The following is a 20,225-nucleotide window of genomic DNA, read 5'->3' as shown; positions in this document are numbered from 1 at the left end:
GCTGGTCAGTCCTTCGGCGATTCTCTCGTAAGTCAGCCCGTTCTTCACCGTCCCCGTCATCTGACGGTTAATGGCCTTTTCGTTTGCGAGGGCAAGGAGGGCGCGCAATTCTTTGTCTCCCCAGTTGCTCATCTTTACAGTGTCTGTCAGATTTGCGTTTCCCTCTTGCTACTAGCCGCTCAATAATTCCTGCTATCAGCTGTTTCCTGTTTATCCACCGCCAGTGGGTCGCACATGCGGCGTCCTCAACAGCTCCTCCCACAAGTCTTCAGCAGCCCCTCCCATTGCAGAAGGCCGCCTCGGTCTTTTTAAACTAAAAGGATTCCCCCAATATGTCTACCCTACGAGGCGGAAAATTGGGGACCTCAGATCAACTCGCCAATCCGGCTCTGTGTGTCTAAGCGCTCGCAGCTTGCCGGCAAAACGGCCTAACATTTGCGGAAAATCTGGCAGTGTAAAAAGGGCTAAGGTTTGCTTTTGGTTTTGGAACAGGGGAGAAACACCAATGTCCTTCCGACCTCTCAGGATAACCCTGGTACAACGTTTAGCTCCGAATCCACAAAACCAACCTGATAATGAAGACAATCTAAAACGATCGCATTAGGGTCAATGCAGTGCAGCTGTGTAGTTGTCGAACCCTTGTCGGAGCTGGCTGATGCTACGCTATAGCCCCTTTAGCCTCTATAGCCCCCCCTCCAAGCTAAGATGCTAACTAACTTTAGCTATTTTATCATGTTAGCAAACAAAGATGGTTGAATGTTAATTAAGTAATTTGAGGTTGTTTGCACTTAAAAAAATTAAATGATCTAAAACATATATAAAGGCTAATGAAAGCTGTCAGGAGTCATAACTAAACTTTAGCTCAAAATAAAACAATGTATGGATGTAACCATTGCTCTGTTGTGCAAGAACATTGTTGTTCCAGTTTTACCTTCATGTACATTGTCAGGATGTGGGGTGTCTGACGCTTGCATTTGGACGGTGAGCTTTTCCCTTGATTTTAACGTTGTCTTTACTCAGTACTTCTTTGACGAATTATATTGTCAATGTAGCTCTCAAATGCAAATTGTAGTCCCTTCTGTCTACTTCCCTCTGATATTTCAAGACTTTTGTTCCAGAAATTTGCTATTATTTCATCTGGAATATCGCTCACTGATATAATTGAAAAAGGCATACTGACACTGGGTGCAAAAGCTTGACAGGTGTGACAACAGTAACCAAGGGGGGCGGGACTTAGCGAAAGGTCAGCTGGTCAAATTGAAATTTATTCCAATGAAATTTCATGGTGATCCAACCGATAGATGTTGAAACACTCAGTACCAGAGATGTAAACGTCATGGTGGTGCCAGAGGTAAAGTCAGAGAATTGAGTCATCAGGAATTACTCTCTGGGGATCTCTGTAGAAACTTTAATACCAATGCATCCAGTAGATAGGTGAGAAATTTGTCCTGCTGGTGGCGCTGAAGAAAAAGTCATAAGGACACATCCTCTGGGGATCATCAATTTTTAAATGTTATGGAAATCCATTAAATAGTTGAGATATTTCAGTCTGGACCACAGTTATGGACGAACAAACATTGCTATCCCCAGAGCGATGCTGCTAGCATGGCTTTAAAAAAAGAAGAAAGAGAGTGGAGGTCGAGGTCTAGAAGGAGGAGGGAGAGTTGAGAGAGAAAACAGAGGAGATGGACGGAGGGCAGAGGAGCAGAGCAGTGGACAACAGGGGTGATTGATGAGTTAGGGAGGGGAGGAGAAGGAGAGCTTTGATGGCTTTAGGGGGAAGACGGTCTGAAGAGGCTCAGAGGGCAGATCAGCTGTCTGCAGTCATGAGCCTGCCAGCCTGCACCATTACATCATCGGCCCTAAGAAGAGCAGCTCAACAAAGAGAAGCAGAAGGCCCGGCCTCGGCTATACAGTGGACGCTATTGTACAAGAACTGTATAGATCTCGTATCACTGCTGAAGGACTTCCCCTAAACAATCCCCCCTTTAGTAAAACTAACTGTGCAACATGCAGTAAAAGACCCTGCAGCTCCCCGGAGTGCTCCCTGATCTCACTTTTTACAAAGCCCACATGCTGTAGGAGGTCAGTGCTGAGGTGAGAGCGGTGGGAAAACAAAGTCTTTGTTAGAGCAGCACATTTTTTAATGTTTTCTGATTCTTTTTTTGCCAAGAGCTGCTCCTTTGTTGGTACTGGATCCCATGAAACTTCAACAAAAACTATCTCAGGTTTCAAGCCTGGTGATTTTTTTAATATTTTTTTATTCTCAATCCCACGTATCGCCTTGATGCAAGAACTCACTGGAGCACCAAATGTGTATTTATCTGCAGCTATAAACAGAGGTTACGTTGGATTTTCTCGTTGTCCATGGAGAGAAAACATGAACAAAGACATTGACTGTACGGTCACTTTTCACGTCTTTGTGCACCCTCGGACAAATCTGTTGCTCATGCTAGCTTTTCTACACATGATGCAGAACCTTTTGCTATCTTCCCTCCTCAGACGCGTGAACCATTGCTCCCACTGAACCCAGTATTCTTTTGGACAGAGACAGGTTCGCTGTTTGCCCCTGTTTCCAGTCTTTGTGCAGAGTTAAGCGAACTGACTGCAGCTTTTTATTGGCTGCACAGACATGAGGATGGTGTCAATTTTCTTATTTAATTCTTAGCATTACAGTGAATGAAAGCAAACCCTGTTTAAGATTTTGTAGAAAAAGTAAAACTTTATATCTGTGACATGTTTTTAAAGGTTTACGTCTGGTAACTGACGGGCTTTGGGGTGGAAACTGTAGAATAACGTCATCCTTATCCTTTAAAAAAAGAAGATGAACCATAACTGGCGATGGGTAATGTTTGAGCATGCTCGTCTGGCAGACAAAACAGTTCCTGCTCATAAGACAGAAAATTTACAGGAATGGACGAGCAGAAATTCTTTAGGAGGAGTGGCTGTTTAGTTAGGAGTTGTCTCTGGGTTACAGGAGCTGCTGTCTGCTCACTGAACGTCTCTAATGAAGCTGCTCGTATCTGCTGCTCACAGCATCCAGTCAGGCAGAAAGGGAAACTCAGAGAGAGTCAAGTATTTTTACTTTCACATTTCTTTTGACTTCACTTGGAGGACTGGGAATTTACCAGGTTTTTTTTTTTTTCTGACAACAGCCGTCTGCTGCAGATGAAAACGATGATATAATAGTGCCGGAAGTGATAAAAATAAAAAATGAAGCTTCAGAAAACCGAAACAATGAGCCGACAGCTCTCTGGAGCTGGAGGGCACTGCAAAGTTGAGGGATAATTTTTACGAGTTTGTCTCTACAAGTCTTCCAGTCATGTGATCCATAGTTAAAAATTTGATCATAGTGGCTTTCATTACTGTGGTGCCATTTTTCCTGATGAGCCACGTTCAGTATAGCGCAGAGGACAGAGCACAGTAGATCCTTAGTGTCTCGCAAGTTGTTGATTTCAAAAAGGGACCTATTACACTCATTTTCAGGCTCATACTTGTATTTTGGGCTTCTACTGGTACATATTTACACGCTTTATTGTTCAAAAACACTTATTCTATCTCATAGTGTCTGGACTGGAACGCCTGTATTCACCCTCAGTCTGAGAGACTCTTAGTGCCCGTCTCTTTAAGCCCTCCTGCTCTGATCGGTCAGTGTTTCCAGGTCTTCTGTATCTCTCTGCTGTCACTGCAGCTGGGGAATGACTGTAGTGGAGTAAAGCGGCATTTTTTTATGGTGAAAAATCACCAGTAAAAGCTTCTAAGCACAACTGGACATGTTACAGCAGTAATATGATCTGATTTTGGGGAGAAATCAACAACACTGGCAACCAAGGTTTCATGTTTCCCTGGTGTTAGCATGTAGCTACATGTAGCAGTGAAGACTAAATAATGTAAACCAGTGATACCTCAACAAATCTGGCCCCTAATAGGGTGCCAGGTGGCCCCCCAACCATTTCCTAATTTCACAAAAGATAAATTGATTCACACAGGGAATTATTTTTGTGTGAGTGCACATATAAAGCATCAAAATGGAGCTTGTTAATCAAAAAATGTGCCACGACAGGAACCCCACACCCCCAACAGAGGTCTGGATCAGTCCCTAAAGTCCCCAAATCCTAGAAACACCCTTGCGTATGTGTGCAGGGCTGCTGCGACTGGCCGCTGGCCTTTTATCATTTTGCAAGAGTGGCCCCCAGGCAATACAAGTTGAGTATCCCTGATGCAACCACTTGCCGTAGTGTGCCTGGAGCAGATGACCATATAAAGATTTAATATGAATACGTAACATTATATGTACATTAAAAAATAAGGAAAAGCATCACGGGTCCCCTTTAAAACACAGTAAATACAGAAACACCAGTACGCTTCTTAACACCATATAAAGGCTTGTAATGTTCTCTTCCTGTCGTAAATGGGTGCTCTGTGTTGAGGAAACACAGCACGGCTGTTGTTAACATGTCACACTTCGAGTGTGAGCACTTTACATGTTACAGGCCTTGGGCGAATGCATGACTGGATGTTAAATACCTCGACTTTTATGCTCCACTAAAAACAATTAGCTGCCTCGGGGCGCGAGAAGCTTCCAGTCACTGATGCTTGCCGAGAGGATGTGCAAGTCAGCTGAGTGTGTGTGCGCTCATGAGTGTGTGTGTGTGTGTGTGTGTGTGTGTTGAGGGGAGGGATGACAGAGTGAAGCTGCACCATGTGACTAGCAGCATGACAGTACTGGAGGGATCTGACCTCTTTGAGAACAAGCAGACTTTTTTTTTGTACTTCAACTGAGACAAATCGTGGTCCTGTTTTCGCCAGAGTGAAACTAAACAAAGAAAGTTGATTTACAACTCATTATCTTCTTACTCTATGTTGTGGAACATTCACATTGGAGCAGCGTTAACCAGCAGAGGTCACACAAACACACATGAAGAAGAAACCAAACTCCCGATCAGTTCTAATGAAAGCATCGTATCCTGTTTACATGTAACAGTAAGACAAAGACTCACCCTGTCTGGGGTCAGGTTCTCTCCCTTCTCAAACATCATCTTGAGGCTGTTGAGGGGAACACTGGGCTTCTCAGACTCTGGTACTTCAGCTGCTGCTCCCTCTGACTCTCTGCTGGGCTTCACCTCCATGTCTGTCAGCTGGTTGGAGCTGGTCTCACTGGTCTCAGAGTGAACCTGTGTCTCCACCTCAGTGGTCTGGTCTTGTGAGAGCGGCTGGTTCTCGATCTGTGATGTGGGTCTAGGTGTGGGGCCTGCTGGTTGACCGATGTGGGTCTGATGGTCAGCAGCGTTGAAGGCTTGAGGTTGGGGTCTGTGGGTGGACGGCTGCTGCTGCTGCTGTTCCCAGCGTTTCTTTAAAACACTCAGATTCCCGCTACGCAGTGTGGAGGGAAGAGGTTCTGCAACCTGAGCAGAAAAACAAGAACCCAGCTGTTACTTAGAGCCAAAATGAATTTTAATTCAAGGTCCAAGTCTTGGTTACAAGATAAGGCTGGCATCAATGGCGGCAGTAGCTCAGTCCACAGGGACTTGGCTTGGGAACCGGAGTCCCTGCCTGGACCAAATATGGAGCGTGGACTGGTAGCTGGAGAGGTGCCAGTTCACCTCCTAGGCACTGCCAAGGTACCCTTGAGCAAGGCACCAAAACCCCCAACTGCTCGGAGCGCCTGTCCATGGGCGTGTGTGTGTATTTCAGGCCTGTGTGTATGTGTATATGACAACGGAGTGAAAAGATTTAATTTCCCCCTTGAGGATTAATAAAATATATAAATTAAATTGATTAATCAAAATAAAATCTCATGAAAGACCAGAATCACTGATGTGTTCGTCCGACTCTCAATATTTTGTGATATCCAGTCTGTGGTTCTCAGCTCTAAGGTTACTGGTTTCTACCAAGCGGCAACCTCGGGGGTTACAAAAATGAAGACAACACTAAAGTGCAAACAACTGTAGTTCCTATATCGGCCACTTGAGGCCGGCTCCAAGAGTGAGTCACATAGACCCTCATGTTAAAATGCTCAACTTTACAGCATAAATAAATATATTTACAGCCTGGTACAAAAACAATTTTGGTTTTTATAGCTGTTAAAACTGTACAGGGGTTAATTTCTGTGTAACTCGCCCATTTAAATGTTATTAAGGCTTAAAGTTATGCATAATTAAGGGCATGGTCCCTCTGAGTGACAGGTGGGTGTCGTCCGTTGATAAGTTCAGCATTGTGTGCACATGAACATTATTAAGGTTTATTTTCTTCATTCAACAACTCTATTGTCTATAAAATGTCAGAAAACTGTAAAAAACATCCTTCACAATGTCCTGAAAACACGAGCTGAGGTCCTAAAACTTCTTATTTTGATTAATAGTCCAAAAGATAATTAATTAACTGTCAGGAAGGACAAAGACGAGCATTAAATTATCTCATTTAAGAAGCTGAAACCATAACATTCTTGGCATTTTTGTTTGAAAAATGATTTAAATTGATAAGTTGATCAGAAAGCAATTCATACTAGTTCAATTGGAACTCTAAACCCACAGGTTGTAGATCGATCTACAAGACAAAAAAGGCCTCTGACTTTTTTCTGTCTGTCATTTCTTCAGATTTAGGACTTAATTATTTCAAGCACAAAGTCATTTGATTAGGTATCTATTATATGTTCGAAAAAAGTGAAAAATATCCATTAAAATTTCCCCAAAACTCAAGGTGAGGTCTTCAAATTGCTGCTTTTGTCTGACCAACAATCCAAAACCCCCACACTGGGTTAACTGTCACACAAGCGAAGTCAAAGTAAAACAGTTAATTAACTGCTTGATGGATTAACAGCAGTAGTCTGATACAGATGTGGGCATATGAGCAAGTAAGAAAGACTTTGGATGCACGAGTGTTTAAACTGAGCAGTGAGAAGATAAACTGCCAGCAATGCAAACAGTCACACACCAACATTTTAAATTGGATGACTCATTATTTCTATTAAAGCTTTGGTGGAAACACTGAGGGATGTTAGCTACTCTCTGAATCTCTTCTTGCTTTGTTCAATGAATGTTATCAATGCTGGACTGACGCTACAAGATCATCCAAGAGCTGAATGAAACTAAAAACACTGAATGCAACACTGTCAACACAAACGTTAAAGTACAGGTTAGCATTCATGCGAGGAAACACTTTGAGCTATGAAGGAAAGAGAAACAGAAACACAAAAGACAAAGAGCTGCTCAGCGTGCACGTCTATGATCTGCTGGATACACCACAAAAAGCTGGAAAAACCACCAAAGTAGAAAAGTTAAAAACCTGAGAGAGACGCTGAAGACCCGGCTGTCCAGTTGGCGTTGTGTGTCTGAGTGTGTGTGTGTGTGCTGAGTGTGTCTGCTGGCCGGCTACAAGCTGTCCCAGATGTGAGAAGCCTTGAGAAGTGATCAGAGCGGCATGAAGTAACTAGCCCACCCCCCTCCTACAACAGAGGGAAGGAAGGAGGGAAGGAAACAGAGAGGGAGTGAAGGGGGCGAGGGGTGAGGGGCGGGGAAGGAGAGAAAATCAGAAACAGAGACACACAGTGAGGCAAAGAGGGAAAATAAGTCCAGGAAACGAGAAAAGGTAAAAGGGAGAGCGTGCTGGAAAAAACTTTTCACAAAGAACTTCCCTGCAGACCAAACCTGGATAAATGATTATCTTCTGACAAGCTGTCTTGACTTGTATCTTCATTGGATGTTTACTTTACAGATTGGATTCTACAGAAACACCTCTGGCGACCTTTTTCTGCCTCATTCTCTTCTTCCTCTACTGAAGACAATGATGAATGCCAGAAAAATGCCACAGAACATTCATTAAAGGAGGAATGTGTAGGATTCAGTGGCATCCAGTGGTGAGGACTGCAGCTCGCAACCAGCTAAAACTATCTGCAAAGCCTGAACTCCCGGTTAGGATTCATTCAGTGTTCATTATTCAGGAGGTTTTTAACATTAGTGGAAATATCCGCAGGTCTCCTCCTCTTCAAAACAAACAGGCCAGGTGATGTAAAGCGGTAAAAGCACTGAATGAAGCAGTTTCACGTTACAAATCAGTGATTCTTCGATGCTGTTTGGTACGTCAAAGACAAGCTGCTAGCCTAGCGCCTGCTAATCTGTGCTCATCTTTTGTTTGATAACTTCAGATCCAGACGTTCAGGAGGTTTTTATTGGGAGCTAAATTATCCACGGAGGTGTGTTCCTCTCCGAAACCAACATGATTTAAACCCATAAAACATTGGATAAAGCAGCTTCACTTAAAAAACAAAACTGTGTTTTTCTTACACTGTTCTTTGCGGAGGAAGCTGCTACCTACAATGGCCGACGTGAAAGGAAGAGATTGAATCAATAAGCGACGCAATTTGTCCTGTATTTGTGTGCACATCCTACAGTAAGTGAATTTGTGAATCCTAGGATGCTGTATGAATGGCCCGCCTTACTCTGCCTGGCTAAAGGCCTTTGCACAGGTTTTTTTTTGGTCCAAAATTGTCACACATCTAAAAACAAATACGACTTCATACAACTGTCAATCACGTTTACACACTGAGTCAAAAACTTTCATCCCTCATTTAATTTTTTGGATAATGATCGATTTTCTGTGTTTTTCACATCCGTCAGAGCCTTTAGAGGCATTTGGTGCCAAATGAAAGACAGGGAGGGAGTGGTGGCAGTCGGATAGGTAACTACAGTGGAGAGAGGCATCAGTGCGCAAGGTTTCTGTGCGTAACGTTTGTTTTCAGATGTCGGATTAAAAAAATGGATCCGATAAAACTGACTCGGTGTGCAGAGGCCTTTACCCTGACATTCTTACCCTAACCAATCCCACTCCTCTTGCCTACACCTAACCAATCAAACACAGGAAGGCAACGAGTACGAGCCAATCATAGGGAGAGTAGGGCGGGTCATTCCTTCACCATCCTAGGATTTGCAAAGTTGCCCACAGTAAGGCCATAAGAAATAACAAAACCCAAAATAATTCCAAGAGACACAGCGGAGAAGTAGGACTAATGATTTAGAATTTTCAGCAGAGAATGACAGCTCTGTTGATCTGCATTATTGTTGCCATAGTTACAAAGAATCAGGCATGTGTTCTTTAAAATGCCGTAAAAACAAAAAGGCTCTCCAAATATAAAACGGAAAGGCAGACGGACCACGACTGGCTCAGTCCTGTCGGAGGGAAGCAGTAGTTTAACCAACTTAATCGGATTTTAAAGAACTCACACTCACTGGCTGTCTAAGACAAATTTTGTGGCAATACATTCCTTAGTTGTTCATATTTCACTGGAAACCACAAAGATTGACCTTGTAGTGGTGCTGGAGGACAAATCATAGGATAAACAAAGTCATTTATCTGGACACCATGAATGTCTGTACAAAGTTTCAAAACAATCCAACATTTGTTGAGATATAAATTTGGTAAGATAGAAAGTAACTTGTGGTACAAACAAAGCAGAAAAACCATAAACCTCCCAAACAAAGTTTTAAATGCCCTCAAACTGAAAACACCAAAAAGGCTGAAAAGCTTTAATCCCTCACTGATTTCCTTTAATTTAATTTGTAACCACGATGTGGCTGTAAAGCTGAGCAGCGAAGAAGAAGCAACATGTCTACCTGAGACTGTAAAGAAGCTCTGTGACCCTGCTCGCCCTCCCTGCTGTGCTCCGTCCCCTCAGTGACAGCGTCTAACAAGCCTTCCCACACAGATCAGGTGGGACGGAGGCGTCTTGTTACCACCGCTGCATGACAGCAGATGCTAATGTGGCTCACCTACTTTACAGTTGGTGTGTGAGGAGATGTTAAACAACAGATAGCTCACCATACAAAACACATGGACACACGTGTTCTGTGGCTGGTTCTCAGTTTGGACTGTGCTGGATTACAAAACTCCATACATACACTTATAAGAACGATTAAGTTGTAACTTGTCTTGCAAAACACTGACAGCAAGGCGAGTGAGCATGAAGCAAGCCCTGTCTGTGCATGCCCACACAGCCCTGAATTTAAAAAAAGATCAAGTAGATCAAATATAAGTCAGAATACAGGTGGGGTCTGGTGGACCTGTGGGTGTGCAGGGTCTCTGAAGTACACAACAGTTTATAAAGTAGCACAAGTTAAGTCTTTCTCAACCAGCTATCTGCTCCTGCATGTTGCTGTCTGATTTACCTTTTTTTAAGATTATTTTTTTGGGGCTTTTATTGCCTTTATTACAGTGCAGCTACAGAGTGACAGGAAGGGGGGAGAGAGGATGGAGATGACACGCAGCAAAGGGCCAAAGGTTGGGGTCAAACCCAGGCTGCTGCAAAGGACTCAGCCTACATGGAGCAGACACTGTACTCGCTGAGCTTGAGGCCGACACATGATTTACCTTTTATAGAGAGACAATTTGCACAGTATGGTAAAATACTATTTTTTGGTTTAAAACAAAAAACGCTCTTGTTACCAAACTGCCACACACTGACAGACTAACCCTCATTTCCCACAAAAAACTGGACTCTGGATTTAGGACCTCAACAGCTACATTAAAATAAAATGACACCAATGTTATATATTCAATATGGAGTCCTGGAAGACAGGCAGCTCTGTGATATATATCATCATCACAGTCGCCACACTGAGTACAAGCTTTTACCTTCAGTCAGTTGATACAGGACGGCCAAATTTAAACTGCATCGTTTTAAAAATTCATTTATGCCAACCTCAGTTAAGATTGCTTTGTGTTTTGCTTATGCTGCTCTGTTGTTTGCAATACATGAGTGGCTGATGTGCAGAACTGTTTTGTGTAGTGTGTGTTTCTTGTATGGTGTATGATTTTCATGTCTTCTGGACTGGATATTGTAAGGCATCAATGCTTGTGCAGCTCCTGAGTCCGAGACAAATTTCCCTATGAGGACGATGATTATATTGTGTCGTAAATAATATCATCATACTTTTTTCTAATCACACATAGAGCTAATCTTCTGTCTGCTTCTGTGTCTGTGCCCATATCTGCTCGTCGACTACTAAAATAATATGGAAATTAAAATAGTCCAGATGCCAAAATTATTGTGACAGGCGCCACAGCGATAGTCTTGGCTTGCTGGGAAGCCGGAGATCTCCATGGCTGGCTTCCTGGCCCGAGCCTTGCTTCTCCCTGAAGCTCCCCGGCTGGCTTCAAAGCTTCAGGGCACTCCTGCCTCTCGTCTAAACTTGGCATTTTCACCCAGATGTGCTCTCAGGTACCGAAATTTGGCACTGATGATTTAGCGTGAACCAGTACTCAGTAATACCGACGGTACCCTTAAAGCACCATGTTTGGTACCCACCCTGGTACTTTTACTTTTGATATCTTAAGTACATTTTGTTGATATAATGTGCTAATATTATCAAGTTGATTTTTGAATGCAGGACTTTGATTTGTGATAGAGGATTGTAGTATTGATACTTTCACTTGAATACATCTGCCACCTCTGTGAAGGACATATTTCATATTAAATTACAAAGCTACTTACTGCTTTCTTCTTCTCTGCATTCCCCTCCTCTGCTGCCATCTGGTACCTGAGGAGGAGGAAGAGGAATGGGAGAACATGTGTGGTCAGACTATCATCACAAACTGAACTGTTGGTCCTGCACCATCCTGCTGTACACACCCAGGAAACCAATGAACTCTCCCCGCTCCTCTCCAGAAACATTAGATGATTTCATGTTTCAGTAAATCGGAATGGAAAACTCTTCAGCCCACGTTGAGTCACACAGAGGAGGCACAGGAAGTGGATTTGTTTTACTGCTGCTTCTAAACCTAAACACAATCTAGACTCTGTTGTCTTTCACAGTCTCAAGCGTTCTCAGATTGTTTGTTTGGAGAATTTTAAAGAGACCTGAGGAGGAAAAACTACTCAGTATTTCACAAGAAACATGTTTCTCTTCTCTTCTTTCCTGTCTACTGAGTCATTGTGTGACACATATTTTTCCCTCTTATCTGTAGTGCTTTTTTAAAGTCTAGGTTGTTTTGGTTTGAGTTGCAGAGTGTTGATGATATCGTCTGTAGAGATGTCTGCCTTCTCTTCAATATAATGGAACTAGAAGGCACTCAGCTTGTGGTGCTCAAAGCGCTTGAAAAACACTTGATAAACTCAGCAACAATCTGTGCTTTCCAATTTCCATACCAGCATACTATTTTTTATGCCAGAAAAAGATGTATGTCAGATGCAGTATGCCAAAAATACCAGGATGTTCTACTACATCCAGTCCAATTCTGCAGTATACAAGCCAGCATGCTCGTCTGGCCTATTGACCCACAATCCTCTGCAGAGCGGACGATATGTCACATCCACTGAGCCGCACACAGATGACAGCTTGTTGAGAGCTGACAGAAGTCACAATGATGAATGACAGCGCATTAAGGTAACTAGTCGTAATGGGACTATTGATAGATTAAGTAAACAAAATAATCATAGATTTCACAAACGACAACAGGACATGACTGAAAATGACAACGACAGAGAACTGCAGATGTCGACAGTCGCAAACATAATGTTAAAATCTACAATCTGTGCACATATAACTTTAGTTAAACTACGCACATTGCAAAGTAACAACAGCAGAGCTCTCTGGGTTGATCTCCATTTCTGTCGAACTCAGTGGCGTTTGTTTATCTCTTAGGTAACGGATGTAAAAGCAAGAGGGTCGAAGTTCAGGGCGTAATGTTATGAGACAGTAGTATGTCCCAACTGCACGCAACGGTACGTACTTTTTGAGGGCAGCTGCAGTACATACTAAAAGTAAATGTGATTCAGAATGCACCCAGTGTCTCTTTCCAGAAATCATGACCCTGTTACTCACGATAATCCACAGACCTTGTTGTGAGCAGTTTCATGTAGGAACTATTTTCTTTCTCCCAAACTACACCGGCCAACTGTATCACCGTGCAGGAGGATGTGTGCATCTACTGCTAGCTCACCTAGCACCACTGAGCTAGCTAAGGTTACAGCTCAGCCCAGGAGGACGCCATTAATGTTAAATCTCATGCTATGACGAGCACAAGCCTCTCATTCGTGAGTAGATGCAGCTTCCTTCCGAACAGTGATACGATTTGCAGGTGAAGTTTAGTAGAAACTGCTCACAACAAGGTCTGTTGATTATCTTGAGTAACTGGCTCATGATTTCTGGAAAGAGACATTGCTGTTGTGTTTTTCAAATTTATGTTTTGGCACTTTGAGCACCACAAGCTGAGTGACATCTAGTTCCATTATACTGGAGAGAAGGCAGACAACTCTACGGCTGATATCTCCAACACTCAGCAGCTCACACCAAAACAATCTAGAGTGATGAATAGTTCCTCAGCAGCTCACACCAAAACAATCTAGAGTGATGAATAGTTCTACAGGTAAGAGGAAAAATATGTATTTTTGATTTTGGGGTGAACTGTCCCTTTAAATATAAATATATTTTTGAGAATATGCTGCGAGATTATGTATTTTACAGATGTGGATCAGTGACAACAGTCGTGGAGTGTTGTTGTTCCTGAATGTTATTCCAGATAAAGTTAGCCTGTATATCCAAAAACAATATTTCACATTTCTTATTCATATAAAGGAATATATATATATATTTAATAAGTGTATATTTATTGGCCCAGAAACAGAGCAGCACTAACTCCTAGTGGTCAGATGGAGTAAGTGCAGAGAGGAAACATCCTACCACCTCCTCTCTTCACAAGTGAGTAACTTGATATGTTGAACAGGTAAAATGGGGAAAGCCCTGGATGGTGGTTTCGCTCATCTCGCCTTAGTTTAATGTCTGTGAACCAGAAAATGACTCGACTGGAGTAACTGGTTGGAGCTGATGGTGTGATAATCTTATAGAAAAGAGGAAACTGAAAACAGCTGAGTGGTGAGAAAGTACTGAGTTAGACCCATGACCTCGTTTTCTGACGTGACAGACAAAAAAGGAAGACTTATCTGCTGAGTGGCTGCTGGTAAATTATTAATTGAACTCGCGGTTGAGGCCAGAGGGGCAGAGCGAGCTGACTTACTTGGAGAAGCGCTCTGCAATGGCGTTGTTTTTACCCCGGGCAGAGACGATGGACAGCTCCTTGGCGGTGACCCTCAGTGACTGGGACGCCCACTGTCTGCGACTGAACGGAGTGGCGGAGGCCATCTTTGCTGCACGTCTGAGCAATCAGTCTGTCTCGTCGGCTTGCCAGGAACACACGTCGTAACTCTGAGGACACAAAAAGAAAGAGCATGTTGAGCCAAAACAAGCACATGGACTGGTGTTTTTTTAACTTCCTTCTCCTTCTCTAAAAGTGGAGAGCTGAAAAAAACATCCCGTCTGTACATTTAAACTTTTATAACATCCCTCTCACTCTGCTGAACACATGTCATACTCACCTCTGATCTTCCCTCATGTGCGTAGTTAAACACAGGCTTTCAACACAGACGTGCCAGTTAGGCTTTTACATCAGTACAAACCTCACCCAGAAATCAATAGATTTTGCCAAACTCCTCATTTGACTGTGTGTCACCGTCACTGCAGCATGGACCGTCCCGGGTGTCTGAGTCAGAAAGTCAATAGAGCGCGTCACACAGCACATTGACCATCTGTTCCCTGTGTGACTCTGCTCTAACTGGAGGCCGACGACCAGCAGACAAGACAACTGATACGCCTGCGTCACACACACACAAAAACCACCCTCTTGTATACACACACACACACACACACACACACACACACACTTTCACAACCCACTTACACACGTCTCTACCTGCTTCTGCAGCTTCACAGCCTCGAGGCTGAGGGCGAGCAGACACACGCAGCAGCACCGTCGGCTTCCGATAAATAACTGTCAACTGTGAGTTATACACGCTTCGGATGAATTAAACAATGAGGTCGATGTTGGTGACGGCAGAGCCTCCAGGGTCTCCACTCATACAGGCCTGACGTCACCCAGCAGGTGGACTATTGTGGGATGTTGTGGCTCGTTAATTTCTACAACACTGTTTCTTTTGTGTTAAGTTGAGTTGCCGAGGGAGAAGGGTTTTGGGAGGGACACATTAAGTGGGTTGTCTGGGGGTCCTTCCATCCAACATGAAAACTTAATTTCCTGCATTCTGGTGAATGTTTATGCACCAATTTTTGCATTTTCAGCATCAGTTTATGACGGAAATGTCCTGCTTCAGCCGTGCATAGTTCTTCTTCTTCTTTTTGTTTTATGGCAGATTGCAACTGTTGCTTTTGACGTTGCACACTGCCACCACCTACTTTACCAGAGGCAGGGTTGTAGCACCAAATTCTAGGCACTATGCATAAGCAGTCTCTGTGGGTCCCCTGCCCTTCCTCTCTGGATCCACGTCCCTCTCATGCACCTTTTGAATTTTTTCCCCCTTTTGTCTTCTTTTGCGCGCTTTTTTTATGTTCTTGCGGAAAGACTTGACAGTATATCGGTGCTCCAGCAGCACAAGCAGTCACTAAGGGTGCTTTCACACCTGCCCTGTTTGGTTCAGTTCAGTCAAACTCAAGTTTGTTTGTCCCCTCAGTGCGGTTCGTTTGGGCAGGTGTGAACACAGCAATCACACTCAGGTGTGCACCAAAACAACCAGACCGAGACCTTCTTGAAGAGGTGCGGTTGGTTTGTGGTGAGAAGGTGTTCCGACCTGGATGTGAACCAACTGCAGTCACATGACACATTGTTTGGGTTAAACATGAGCATGTTACAGTCCTGGAGGATTATTAATGTGCACCTCCTCCTGTACTGCCTTAATATGCACATTCAGCACATCCAATGCATCAAAACATTGTTTTCTAGTTGGAGCCGCGCCTCGTTTTCAAACTGTATGGTTTGACTAAAATGAACAATGACAGCAATATAGTCCACGATGAGCAGCGCTAAAATCAACCTGCGTAGTTGTCCCTCCATTGTGACATTAGAAAGTGTCACATTTATCTTGCAAGTGTACTCTTCTTCAACGTTTGCTTTACTTCCTGGATTTTTCCCACATGGAAATTCTGACCAATCAAGAGCAGCTTTCTCACACAAGGCATTTGATCTGGTCCACTTGTAAATGCTGCCGTGAGAACACAAACCAACTCTAGGCAATTATACAACTTTTGAACAAAATTAGTCCCTGATTCAGACCAAAGGAGACGACTCTAGGTCTGAAAGCACCCTAAGGTGTTCAGATATCAATCCTAGTGGATAGGTCTGAAAGCACCCTAAGGTGTTCAGATATCAATCCTAGTGGATGGGCGGACTAAACCATTTAAAGGGTGAGAGGAGCTTCAGATAGCCTCCACATTTTTCTATATAACAACCAGTCTTTAAACCTTTTAATTCAGCCAATTTTAAATTAGTTAAGGCACTAATTACTAAAAAACTGCAAACAAACCTTTAACTCCAGGTTTTTCAAGGGCCCCAAGGTAATCAGTCCCACTTTTTCCCTCCACTACGACGCCCCTGACCAGAGGCATTGTTGCATCTATAGGTCACATTCTAGCAGTTCATCAAAATAAAAGTCCTCTGCTGCTCTAATGTTTACATTGGGGAGGACAAATGCACGTTCTAGATATTGACAGGGAGGTGTCCCCTGTGTCCCCCCCAAAATCTACACCTATGGAGACAGCTAAAATATCACCCAAAGAAACTGATAATGTGACGTAGTATTTTTTTCATGAAATAACAGCAGTCAGCCTCCAAATAAGGATTATTTTCCTTATCAATTAATCTGCTGATTATTTCCTCAATGAACTGATTCATATTTGGTTTACAAAACATCAGAAAATAGTGAAACATGTGTTCAACGTGTTTGTGTGTCTTGTTTTATCTGAGGCCAAAACCAAAAGATATTACTTTTTCTTCAAGTTAAAGACAAGAGAATCAGCAAAGTCTCCCACGTGAGATGCTAAAACCATCCAAATTATGTAATTTCTGGTTTAAAAAATGGCATAAATGATTAATCAGTTGTCCCATTATCAAGATAAGTCTCTCATCTAATGTTTTGGATGATTATTTTTAACAACAATTCACCTGTCGAGCTAAAATACACGACAATTTCCCAGAGCCCCAATGTGACATCTAAGAATATCGTGTTTCTTCTGTCCAAAAGTCCCAAACCCCAAATATATTCATATTAAAATGGCAGAAGAACAAAGAAAAGCAGCAAATACTGACTGCAAACAACACGTTTGTCAGTTTGTCTTCATAAAAGACTTAAAACATCAACATTAATATTACAGAATTTATGTTCTGTCAATTAACTAAACCCGTTATTTCACAAATTGTTTCGGCTCTAGCTAAATGTCCATCTCCTACTCACATCATCACTACGCTCAGGTTCACACATAGTCTCCAATTACGTGAAATACAAATGAGGAATGATGTGAGTGACTCTGTCCAGACGATAACTCAGGTCTTCTCTGTCCAAATGTTCAGATTATAAACAAAGCAGCATGTAAAACTGATGCAGGCTTCATGCAAAGCTGTAAAGTCATGCGTCAAAGGCAATAAAAGGAACCACAGTATCAGCAGCGATGAAGCCTGAGGCTAAAAGAACACGACAAGGTGTCTTTAAAAAGATGAAAGGAATTCATGGATGCCTGAGTTCAAACTTCAAAGAATCACATGGTTAAAAAAAATCAGCTGAACATGACATGTTTCCACTTTAAGTCAGAAAGGAGAGCAGACATTTTAAAAACCGCCTACCTGAGACTATCACAGCTGTTTTACTCCCTGATGTGTGTGTGTGTGTGTTCAGACGGCCGCTACTTGTATATTTCCTTCTCTTTTTCACTCCTTAGCTGCTTTTGAGTAGACAGGGAAGTAGGAGGAGTTCCCACCGCTCCCATTCAACTCCCCTCAGCCAATGAATGAAGCGGCACTCACCTCCACCTGGCAGGTACGAGCTCTCCCTCCCCGTCCAATCAGTGTGAGCACAGAGCAGCCTGGAGGTATGTGAGCTGGGCAGCCGACATGGCAGACGAGCAGCGGGGGAGGATTGGGGGTAGGGCTGAGAGGGGGGAGGGGGGATCCCACGCTGGATTCCTGGAAGTTGAGTGAACCACTGATGATCGACTGCCCACTTTCTCACAAGGTCAAGACTTCAGAGGACGTGACTCATTCACAATCCTGGATGACGGCACTGAAAGAAAGAGGGAGAGGAAATCAGTTTTTTAAATGAATCACCTAACCTGAGTAAAAATGACTTTTTTCCAAGTCTTAAAAAGAATACTGACGTGCCCGTATGTACATTTAAAGCAGTGTTATCATTCCTCTCACTCATACTGCCTGTTGAAAGATACTGCTGCCTTACGTCTTTGTTTGCTACCAGCAAATAGTATCATTATCTCACTCTGTGGGAGACGACCTGAGGCCTGTGCTACGAAGCCAGTTCAGCTTACCCAGCATATCTTCTCATTATCTGGTTTGACTAACCCGTCACATTGGCCGTCTGGATAACTGGTACTACAAAGCTGGTTATCAACTAGTTCAGTCAACTCTGGGTTTTCCTATCCAGCCACGAGTGCGTTCATGTGAAAGAGGCGAGAGTGTTTATCATCAGAACCATGAATGAAGGAGGCTGCTTTATATATGTGATGAAACGTAAATGAAAATGTCTGCGACTACAAGACAGTAACATGTCAGTGACGCGGGATGTAAACGACAATCTGTAATCTTAAAACGGAAAATCAAGAAACACTGAAAACACTATCCAAAACGTCAGCGTTATCCGAGATTTAAGATATTTGCAGGTATCACTGAGCTATGGGACTAAGTGACATTAATATGGAGTATTTTTTGCTGTAGTACTCCTCTGAATATGTCACATAAAACACTTTAGAGTAACACCGAGCTGTTTCTGCTGCTGAAGTAAAGAGTGGAAAAGCAGTTAATGACTGATGAGGTCTATCTGTCCAAAATGTCGCATTTATAATAACGGGAGCCGATTAACAGTGTGTGGATTATTTTACAAATACAACATTAGCTTTATTTTCCTCTAGTTATCATTATGCAGGTGTCTCATTATTTTAAGCTGCAGTGATGAATCAGAATGTAAAATAGCAACACTGTCACTGCAAATAAACTTTGCATAAGTTGAAACCCTGCTAAAATCATGTGTTTAGTGCGCAAACGATCTCTGTGTTTGTTAGAAGCTCTGTTGTAAAGCAAGTGGAAACAATTAAATGACTCTACTGACCTATAACAATATAAAGGTTTCTCTTTTACTTGTCACTGTGGACTTTCATCTGTAGATAATCTTTTCTAAAGTGACTGGATTGGTCAGAGGTCAGGGTGTTGACAGGTTGTGATCTTAGTTAGTTAACCTGCTCCAGCATCAGTTACCACTGTGAATTATCCCGGTAAAAAGAGAACCAGCTTCGTAGTACTGAAAATCCAGAGTTAACTCCAAAGTTAGCTTGCTAACTCCAAATCCTGCTTCGTAGTACAGGCCTCTGGTTAACTTCAGAGTATTGGACCACAGCCTGTCAACACTCCGACCTCTGACCTATCAGATCACTGAAGAAAAAAGTATCCATGGACAAAAGTCTGGAGTGACAGGTAAAAAAAGAGGAGTCTGTATGTTGTTATAGGTCAGTAGAGTAATTTAATTGTTCCAGTTTTTTTCCCCACTGGTTTTTAAACAGAGCTTCTAACAAACAGAGGTAGTTTACACTGAACACATGACTTTAGCGGTATTTAAAATTGTGCAAAGTTTACTTTAGTCGGCAGTGATTGCTGACAGTGTTGCTATTTTACACTCGGTCAGATAAAACTCATCAGTCGTTAACTACTTTTCCAGTCTTTACTTCAGCAGCAGAAACAGTCCGGCGTTACTTTAAAGTGTTTAATGTGACATATTCAGAGTAGTTTCATCATAATCCAACTAAACAGCAAAACAAACTCTATACTCATGTCCCATAGGCCCATAGCTCAGTGATACCTGCATGTAATTTAAGTCTCAGGCGACACTGAATTTATGGATAGTGTTTTATTCGTGCTTATTCAAAAAACAGTGTTTCCTTTTTCGCTGAGTGTTTCCTGCCTCACAGATTATTTAAATGACACCACAAGAAACCTTTATAACCAATAAAGTGATTGTAATCATAATATTTTCACATGAAATAACTGCATTAAGTCATCTTAATGAATGATTGATTTTAGTCTGTGAAACCTCAGAAAACAGTGAAACACAACCCTAACTTCCTAGAGTCCAAAGTGACGTCTCCATACATCTGATTTTGTCTGACCGACCATCA

General features: G+C 42.7%; 1 protein-coding gene across 4 annotated transcripts in view; it reads right to left on the bottom strand.

Moving 5' to 3' along the window:
* Positions 1-17,982, bottom strand: part of lima1a (LIM domain and actin binding 1a) — a 33,731-nt gene extending 15,749 nt beyond the window's left edge. The window contains exons 1-4 of one of the 4 annotated variants that reach the window (XM_050064457.1): positions 17,854-17,982; positions 14,008-14,195; positions 11,486-11,531; positions 5,001-5,405 (exon numbers count right to left, since the gene is read on the bottom strand). In XM_050064457.1, the coding sequence (XP_049920414.1) occupies positions 5,001-5,405; positions 11,486-11,531; positions 14,008-14,132 (576 nt within the window). In that variant the 5' untranslated portion in view covers positions 14,133-14,195; positions 17,854-17,982. Of the gene's footprint in view, positions 1-5,000; positions 5,406-11,485; positions 11,532-14,007; positions 14,196-14,365; positions 14,582-17,673; positions 17,818-17,853 lie in introns of those variants that run through there. The other 3 variants (XM_050064455.1, XM_050064458.1, XM_050064454.1) reach the window with 3 other exon arrangements.
* Positions 17,983-20,225: the final 2,243 nt, after the last annotated feature.

The sequence above is a fragment of the Epinephelus moara genome, chromosome 16 (genome assembly GCF_006386435.1).
Source record: "Epinephelus moara isolate mb chromosome 16, YSFRI_EMoa_1.0, whole genome shotgun sequence".
NCBI lineage: Eukaryota > Metazoa > Chordata > Actinopteri > Perciformes > Serranidae > Epinephelus > Epinephelus moara.
This window is presented reverse-complemented; position numbering and strand designations above follow the sequence as displayed.